Here is a 10,353-nt window from a genome sequence, read left to right as displayed (position 1 = left end):
CTTTCTTTTAATAAATATTCACTAAGGCGGTTATACCACATTCTTCCTGATTGCTTTAGACCATACAAAGATCTTTGCAATTTGATTGAAAAAATTTTCCTGGACTTTGAATTATGTGTGTCAGGCATTTTAAATCCCTCGAAAATTTTTATGTATATCTCATTATCAAGTGAGCCGTAAAGGTAGGCTGTAACCACATCCATTAAATGCATGTCAAGCTTTTCATGGACATCAAGAATAATGAGATAACGAAATGTTATAGCATCCATAACAGGAGAATACGTCTCTTCATAATCGACACCAGGCCTTTGTGAAAATCCTTGTGCAATAAGGCGTGCCTTAGATCTTTGTACCTCATTTTTCTCATTTCTTTTACATACAAAGACCCATTTATAGCCAACAGGTTTAACACCATTAGGTGTTTGGACTACAGACCCAAAAACTTCACGTTTCGCAAGAGAATCCAACTCATATTGGATTGCTTCTCGTCATTTTGTCCAATCACGTCTTTGTCAACATTCTCCAACAGATTGAGGTTCAAGATCCTCATTATCTTGCATAATGCTAGATGCAACATTTTATGCAAAGACATAATCCACCACTATATTCAATTGATTCAAATTTGTCTCAATATCATTTGGATTTATTGATAGTTCCTTATTTTCTTGGGTCTCAAGCTCATCGATATCCTCATGAATCTCAGGATTGGTTAAATCATGGGTTTTTTTATGAGACTTTTTCATAGTGTCATCTTGATCATTTATTTTTCTTTTTCTAGGATTTTGATCCTTAGAACCCAATGGTCTGCTATGCTTTAGGTGTGCTTTTGACTCATTAGTTATGACACTAGAAGATTGTCCAACAGAGATATCAATACGGATTGGAACATTCTCTGCAAGGATATATAATTTCGTTATTCTTTTCAGATCCGTAAATGCATCTGGCATTTGATTTGCTATTTTCTGTAAATGGATAATCTTTTGCACCTCTTTTTCACAAATAGAGGCACGTGGATCAAGATGAGACGATGGAATTTTCCACAAAATGTCCCGTTTGATTTCACCAATTTTTCCCCCTAATTTTGGAAAAAATGCCTCATGGAATCGACAATCTGCAAATCGAGCAGTGAATAAATCTCCCATTAATGTTTCGAGGTAGCGAATAATGGAGGGCGATTCAAACCCAACATATATTCCTAACCTTTTTTGGAGACCCATCTTGGTGCGATATGGCGGTGCTACAGGCACATATACAACGCATCCAAAAATTCTTAGATGTGATATATTAGGTTCATGACCCCAAAACTAATTGCAACGGGGAATATTTATGATAATTTGTCGGTATGAGACGAATTAGCATTGTTGTATGCAAAATGGCATGACCCCAAAATGAAATGGGTACCTTAGTTTTCATGAGTAATGGTCTTGTTATCAATTACAGACGTTTAATCAAAGATTCTGTAAGGCCATTTTGAGTGTGAACATGAGCTACAGAGTGTTCTACTTTTATCCCAATTGATAAACAATAATCATTAAATGCTGGGGATGAAAACTCAGTGGCATTATCAAGTCTAATAGACTTAATTGAATTATCGAAAAATTGTGCCCGTAATCGGATTATTTGTGCCATTAATTTTACAAATGTCAGGTTGCAAGATGACAATAGGAATACATGAGACCATCTAGAAGATACATCTATTAAGACCATAAAATATCTAAACGACCCACTAGGTGGGTGAATAGGTCCACAAATATCTCCTTGTATACGTTCCAAAAATGCAGGGAACTCAATCCCAACCTTTGTTGGTGATGGTCTAATAATCAACTTGCCTTGATAACAAGAAGTGCAAGAAAATTCATTATTTAAAAGAATCTTTAAATTCTTTAATGAATGCCCATTTGAGTTTTCTATAATTCGTCTTATCATAATTGATCCAGGATGTCCCAATCGATCATGCCAAAGTACAAAAGTATTAAAATTAGAAACCTTTTGGTTTACAATAGAATGTGCCTCAATTGCACTAATTCTTGTCCAATACAGGCTACAAGATAAAGATGGGAACTTCTCAATAACCCTTTTCTGGCCAGAGACATTCTTGGTAACGATGAGATATTCGAGATTATTCTCATCTATTGTCTCAATATGAAATCCATTTCGACGGATATCTTTAAAACTTAACAAACTCCTCTTGGACTTGGAGGAGAACATTGCATTCTCTATGATAAGTATTGTTCCCTTAGGCAGAGTTATATTAGCTCTTTCAGAGCTTTCAGTTAGATTACTACTAGCAGAAATTGTAGTAACATCTGCCTTACACATACTTAAATGAGAGAAATATTTCTTTTCTTTGAATATTGTATGTATTGTACATGAATCAATTAAGCAAATATTTTTACAATTGAACTTTGATCCAAGTTTATTTTGAAAGATATCCATATTTGCTTCCCATGGTTTGACGTACAAAAGAAGTGAATAAATAATAGTATTTTTAGAGAAAACGGAAAAAAAATAAAGTTAAACCAATAATTCAATAGTGACCTTTTAATGCATTTTCTGGCAAATTCTAATTATTATACAAATAATTAGATAACAAAAATAATACAATTATAAGTACATTACACATATGACTAACTACAATAAATTTATTTACATGTATAAGTTATTTGTATTTTCCTATCCATTGTATGAAAAATAATTTATCCGTATAAAAAAAGAACATACTAAGCTGCTTCTCTTTTCTTTATTCATAATATTTCATCCATGTACATGAAAAAAATTGAGGGTGAAGTAACAAAATTTATTCTAGGGTGCTTGTAAACCTTTTCTTAAAGAGAATTAAAGTAACGCAAAGGAAAATCAAAAGCGTTAAAAGATCACTGAGACTAGGACACTAATTACTTAGATATTACTCCTTGTTTGTGAAATTTATGAAATTTCGGAAATACATATATTTTTAAGAACTACATAAGAAGTATTATTAAGTGCAATAAAAATTACAAGATGTTTATTCATTAGATACTACATAGGAAAACATAAAAATCAAATTACTCAGTCATCTTTAATCACAGATCCATTACCGATCGAGTGGTTTATTTTTCTATCAGGGTGCTCAAATAATTCTGCCACATCCAAATGGGTGATATCAAATTCATTATTATAAACAAAATTAGCTTCAGGTCCTTTATTCTTTAGAGATGCTTGATAAAACTCAACCAAATATTTTGGTATGTGATAAATATTTTCTCAATGCCTTTTTTCACCAGAACGATAACATTCAGTTTCTGAACCATTTGCCTTTGGCCTTTTTCACTTTTGGTGGTTATTTTTCTTTGGGGGGTAATTAATACCAGAAATTTTTTTTCCTTGGCCACGACCACGAACAGGGCCATGACCTTTTCCACGTTTAGAATAATGGGAATATACCTCATTCACTTCAGGCAATGGTGTAGACTCAGTGGGTCGATTTTCGTGATTTCTCATGAGCAAGTCGTTGTTTCGTTCAGCCACAAGGAGAAGAGAAATCAACTCAGAGTACTTCTTGAAATCTTTCTCTCGGTACTGCTGTTGCAAGACCATATTGGAGGCATGAAACGTTGTGAATATTTTTTCAAGCATATCATAGTCAGTGATAGTATCTCCACAGAATTTCAATTTAGAAGTAATTATGAATATCGCAGAATTATATTCAGAAACAGACTTAAAATCTTGGAGCCTCAGATGAGCCTAATCATATCGTACTTGTGGAAGAGTGACCAACTATAAGTTGTCATATATTTCCTTTAAGTCATTCCACAAAACAAGTGGATCTTTAACTGTGAGATATTCTATCTTCAACCCATCATCAAGGTGATGGCGTAAGAAAATCAAGGTCTTAGCACAGTCTTGGGTAGATTTTGTCTTTAATGGCGTCTCCAAGACCCATTGCATCTAAATGGATTTCAGCATCCAACACCCATATCATATAGTTCTTGCTCGAAATTTCAAGGGCAACGAACTTTCTTTTCATAATATCAGTCATAATTAAAAGAGGAGAAAAGTTATACCTTAGTATTCTCAAAGAGCTTCTTGAGACGGTAGAGTCTCGTGCTGATAACGTGTTATAAAATATAACTCAAAGTAACATTTACAAGGAAAAATAAGTTAAGAGATATAGAGAGAAAGAGATGAGAGATTCTTATTTCTTCTTTAATTGTGTATATTTTTCTATCTATTACAAGGCCTTTATATAGGCATAAAAAGTGAAGAAAATATGTCATTGAATATATCATTAAACATAAAAAATATGTTATCGAATATGTCATTAAACATTTGAAATGAAGATCATGGAGGAAGAGTAGACATCCACCATAATTTGATATTTCTTATAACAAGATATATGAAGTGATCATTATTTTACTTTGTTTTCCCACACTGTGAATCCCTCTTGGCTGCTACGATATTTAATTTTTAGCACTTGTTTTATTCTTTTTTTTTTTCGTGTGAGGAATAAGCATGACGTAGCTACTGTTTCTTTCCTCCAGCTGCATAACCGAGAGATAAGACAGTTAATCCCCGGATAAGGAATAATTAATGCGAAGATTAAATTTGAGATGAGTTTATTTCACGTTTGGTTGGAGATAAAATTTCGGTATAATTAATTTTGAGATTAGTTATCCGATATTATAGTATTATTTTTATCCTTATGGGAGGGTAAGATAACAATCCCGAAATAATTAATTTTTGGATAGCTTATTTCCCAACCAAACAACCCAAGTAAAGAATGTAATACTGGGTTCATTAGAAAGAAGGTCAAGTTGCTATTTGAAAAAAGATTTCGTTTAAGTTATTATATATACTTTTTACATTATCAGTGGAATTGTTGATTAATCAATCAATCGATTACATCTCAATTTCAAATTAACTACACTATAGATTGTTACAAGAATAACATCAATATTCATAAAGACATTACCATGTACTCTAGACTGTCAAAATACATCTATCTTCTTTCTTGGCCAGTCACGAAACCGGTTAAAATTTGGAATCCATCCTCCTCGAGTCCCCACCCGCCCAATAATAATAAAAAAAGAAGTACCCAACTCCTCTTTTTATTTTTCTGTTCTTATTTTTCCCTGTATTTGGTTTGAGGCCTCGGGTATGATGGGGATTTGTTTTCTGTATAAGAATTATAATATCAAGTTTTAACAAATATTGAAATATGTAAGATCAAACATGTAAATAGAAGAAATAATGTTTGTCGTAGTACAAGACAATAGAGTGAACGCCAACGAAGACATGATTTAGATGACGTCTTCTTCATAATCAAATTGATTCAGATTTGCTTTTATTATGCATCTTCTTAATGGAGATATTTCGTGAAATTGGAACGTGCATATATACTAGGCGATTTGATGCTAAGTTTTCTTCCGGTAAATACGTCGTCACTCAACTTGTGTTCTTGGTTTGTTTTTGTTTTGTCATTTTACTTCTTGCACGGATACAATCTTCCAATAGTTGTAGCTAGGACCAGTTACGATCTTAGCTAGATAGACGACAGGTTAAGAGATAGTTTAAGAAAATATTTGATTGATATATAAAATGTTTTACTAATATTAATTGTTGTACAGTACTCTATTGGATTCTTGGCTTCCCATTTATATATGCAGAAAATCAGGAATAGTAAAAACATAGTCCCATGTGGGACAACAAACACAATAGGACAGCCCTACCTACCATTCTATCATCTTTTTCACCTTCACAAAATCATGTTGTAATCTTGTTGTTAGGGGTGTGCATATGCCGGGTTGGTTCAGATTTTTCAATTATCAAATCAAACTAATTGTCTCGGATTTTAAATTTATAAACCAAACAAAACCAACAAAAGTTGGGTTTTTCAATCACGATTTTTCTCGAGTTTTTCAGATTTTTTTCTCGACAAAATCTTCATAGCATAAATTTTATAATTTGTGCTCTAATATTTCTTAGGTCCTAGTATGATAAAACTATATAAGATGTTACCCAATAAAATAATATAAAATAATGTGAGATGAGTCATGATTATACTAAAATACTCAACAAATCGCATAAGATAAATATTGCTAATTAATAAGCCATAATAAAAATAAACATAATCTAAAAGTACTAAGTCATGTTAAAATAAGTACGACTAACAAATACTAAGTATTAATTATATGACTAAATAATATTAAAAGCGAGTTATGCATTTTTCTATCTAAATCAATGCAAAACTAAAATAAATAAATATCCAATACTATTGTCATTTCTAGTATTGAATTGAATTTTTTTTGTTAGCATTAGTATTGATTTGATTTGATTTTAGTTTGGGCTTTATTTGAGTTACTAACTTTTATGGGCTACAAAACATATTTGACCATTTAAATGTTCTAAATCCAATCTTGAAATAATACATTAAAAGAGAGAACTATTAAAGAATTTAAATTATATTTATAAATTACATTACAATAATTATTTTTATGTATAAAATATTTTTAAAACTTGTATACATGTAATGCCGGGTTAGTTTGGTTTCGGTTTTGACTTTTTTTAAGTTAAAACCAAACCAAACCAATAATGGTTGAGTTTTTTTTTCTAACACCAAACCATAGTCGGATTTTTTTCCTCGGTTTGACTGAGATTATCGGTTTGGTGCGGTTTGTCGGTTTCCTTTGTAAACCCCTACCTGCTGTTATTGCTTTTCGCTTTTCACCTTACGGCATGCATAAGGTAGAGCTAAGATTACGTATTCACTACTCTTTTTAAATTTTACTTGTAAATTACATTGAGTATGTTGTTGTGTTGTTATTACACAACTAGAGCTTCCTCTCTGTTAGACCGTTACATAGCTCCAAAAATCAATGTATTATTGTCCGTGAATTAACATCTTCTCAATGTTTTTTAATTTTCGCTTAAATATTTTGAAAAATATTTTTCACATGAACTCATTTTCCTTCAATTAGAGGAAAATATTTTTCTTATAAAAAGAAGGAAAATATTTTTCAAAACTCTTTTTTAACCTTCTCCACCCTATCCCCCATCTCTACCAACCCCCACCCACCCACCCCAAACCATAACCCCTACCCACCCCCAACCCTCTACCCCTACCCATCCCGAACCCTCTACCCCCACCACACCCAACCATCTCTTTAATTTCAACAAAACGAATACTTTTTTTCTTTCATTTCTACAAAATGAGTACTTTCTTTTCATGACGTAGAAACAATATTTACTTTCATTTAAACAAAACGATTACTTTCTTTTCATGATGTAGAAAAAGTAATTTTTTTTATTTCAACAAACTAAGTGTTTTCTTTTCCTCAAATAGAAAAAGTATTTTTTTTCAATAAAATAAGTATTTTCTTTCAAGATGTAGAAAAATATTTTCTTTTATTTCAACAAAATGAGTACTTTCTTTTCATGATGTAGAAAAAATATTTTTTTCCAACAAAATAAGTACTTTCTTTTCAAGATATAGAAAAAGTATTTTCGTTCATTTCAACAAACCGAGTATTTTCTCTTCATGATGTAGAGAAAGTATTTTCTTTCATTCAACAAAATGAGTAATTTATTTTCAACAACAACAACTCAGTATAATCTCACTAGTGGAGTCTGGGGAGGGTAGTGTGTACGCAGACCTTACCACTATTCTGAGGTAGAGAGACTGTTTCCGATAGACCCTCGGCTCCCTCCCTCCAAGAACTCCCCACCTTGCTCTTGGGGTGACTCGAACTCACAACCTCTTGGTTGGAAGTGGAGGGTGCTTATTACTAGAGCAACCCACTCTTGTCAAGTAATTTATTTTCATGTTGTAGAAAAAATACTTTTTTCAACAAAATAAAATATTTTTCAATGTTGTTTTTGTGTGAAAAAGTAAAGTAGTACATTAGTTCCTTTGGGTTTGTGTGAATTTTGAAAAGAATAATTAAATTGTAGAAGAAAATAGAGTTGGGAGGGGTGGGGGGAGGGGTGGGGTAGGAGTATAGGAAACATGGAGATTTTGGGAAAAGTGGGCTGAGGAGAGTAGTATAAAAAATTATTTTTTTAAAAATATTTTATACTCTCTAACCAAACACTAGAAACTATTTTTCGAAATAAAAATTTCACTCACCAACCAAATAAAAAAAAAAATGATAAAACCATTTATTTTTCATGAAAACATTTTCATGAAAAATGTCTTTCGTACCAAACACACCCGAAATGAAAGCTCTATACTTGAAGCTCAATTCTGTTGTGCCTCATCAGAAACATTCTGGAGCTCTTTTCTTTCTCCTCTAATTTAGTGGGCGTTTGGACATAAGAATTGTAAAATTTCAAAAAAAGGTAAAATTATTTTTTCAAGTGAAAATGATATTTGAAAATTAGAGTTGTGTTTGGACATAAATATAATTTTGGGCTGTTTTTGAATTTTTGTGAGTGATCTGAGTAAAAATTTTGAAAAATAACTTTTTGTAATTTTTTAAATTTTCGAAAAATTCCAAAATTCATCTTTGAGTGAAAATTGAAAATTTTATGTCCAAACACTGATTTCGAAAAAAGTAAAAAAAAATTCCAAACGGGCTTTTAATTTTCTCCAATATTTATCTTCTATTTCATGTTCATTTTCAGGTCTTATCCCTTTTCATCTACTTCGCCTTTCCAAAACCGCTCTGGCTTAACAGAGTCTTCATCGTATATAAATCTATAACTGCACCGATAATTAGGGTAGATTTTTTATTTTATAAAAATAAACCGAAAAAATATCGAACCATACCGAATAAATTTTATATGTGGAAAATATATTTATATAGTAAGTTTAAAAATAATAATGTGTTAAATTTTTCTTTGGGCCTTGGAATTATGAAAACTGTTACAAGCCAACAAGTAATTAAACTCAAAATACTAATTCCTAAAACCTATTATGCTACTTCTACTTATACTAAGTTATTTCAAGTATCTTAGCAAGGCACAAAATATTCTAGCGATTATGAATAGCAAACTACAATGTATTGAATATGTTTCCTTTCATATAATTTAGATTTATCTTTTTGAATAGTTAATCTTCTATAAACTTTATTCTTGAGTCCTAGCTTGGTTAATATCTTTCCACTCGTGTGATTTATATTTTTTTTGCCTTTACTTGGTTTCTTTTACGCCGTTGTAGAATAGTTGATGGATCTATACTCTAGCCATCTTTCATTTAATTCATCACCCTTTACAACAACAACAACAACATACCCAGTTATTATCCCATAATCTGGGGTCTGGGGAGGGTAGTGTGTACGCAGACCATACCCCTACTTTGTGAGGATAAAGATGTTGTTTTCAATAGACCCTCGGCTCAGAAAAGTATAAGCACCACATTAATAAAAATATAGACAAGAAGGGACAATACCAAAAAGACATATAAAAGCAGAATAAAAATAACAAGATAGTAAGGTGATCAATAATGAAAAAAATAATGGTTAATCATAAAAACCTACTACCAACAGAAAGCGAGACTGCGTGCCAATACTACTGTTATGAACACTCTAGACTACCTACTCTACTACCCTAATCCTCGACCTCCATACCTTCTTATCAAGGATCATATTCTCGGTCAGCTGAAGCTACACCATGTCTTGCCTAATCACCTCTCCCCACCTCTTCTTTGGCCTACCTCTACCTCTGCGTAGGCCCTCCAATGTCAACCTCTCATACCTCCTCACCGGAGCATCTGTGCTCCTCCTCCTCACATGACCAAACCATCTAAGCCGCGCTTTCCGCATCTTGTCCGCAATAGGAGCCACACCCACCTTATCGCGAATAACCTTATTTCTGATCATATCTAACCTGGTGTGCCCGCACATCCATCTCAACATCTTCATCTCTGCTAGTATCATCTTCTGGACATGAGCTATCTTGACTAGCCAACACTCAGCCCCATACAACATCGTTGATCTGACCACCACTCTGTAGAACTTACCCTTAATTCATCACCCTTTAAACAGTAAAAATATCTAGAGAGTTTTATTACGTCTTATAAAATAATATATGTTATTGCATTCTACTTCTACTGGTGAATTTTACATGATATTTAAAAAAATATCGAACCGTACTGATACCAAAGAGAAACCAACATGATTGAGACGATTTCAAAAAGTCTAATTTTGATTATATATAATAGAATAACTGAAAAATTGGTATAATACTAATTTTATAAAATAACAGACCGCACGGAACCATTTACACCCCTAGTCGTCAAGCATATATACATACTACTTTTTGATTGTTTACACATATATAAGGAATGTTTTTTGAGAAGCAGTGTTTGATTACAATAAAAAAAATCTTAATGTAGTTATCACTACTAGAAAAATATTAATTTGCGATCAAAATTTT

General features: G+C 32.2%; 1 protein-coding gene across 1 annotated transcript; it reads right to left on the bottom strand.

Annotated features, from left to right (window-relative positions):
- Positions 1 to 578: 578 nt before the first annotated feature.
- Positions 579 to 1,142, bottom strand: LOC138905077 (uncharacterized). Its single transcript, XM_070193578.1, has one exon. The coding sequence runs from the start codon at positions 1,140 to 1,142 to the stop codon at positions 579 to 581; it is 564 nt and encodes a 187-aa protein (XP_070049679.1).
- Positions 1,143 to 10,353: the final 9,211 nt, after the last annotated feature.

This window comes from Nicotiana tomentosiformis, chromosome 2, assembly GCF_000390325.3.
Source record: "Nicotiana tomentosiformis chromosome 2, ASM39032v3, whole genome shotgun sequence".
In the NCBI taxonomy this organism is placed as follows: Eukaryota; Viridiplantae; Streptophyta; class Magnoliopsida; order Solanales; family Solanaceae; genus Nicotiana; species Nicotiana tomentosiformis.
This window is presented reverse-complemented; position numbering and strand designations above follow the sequence as displayed.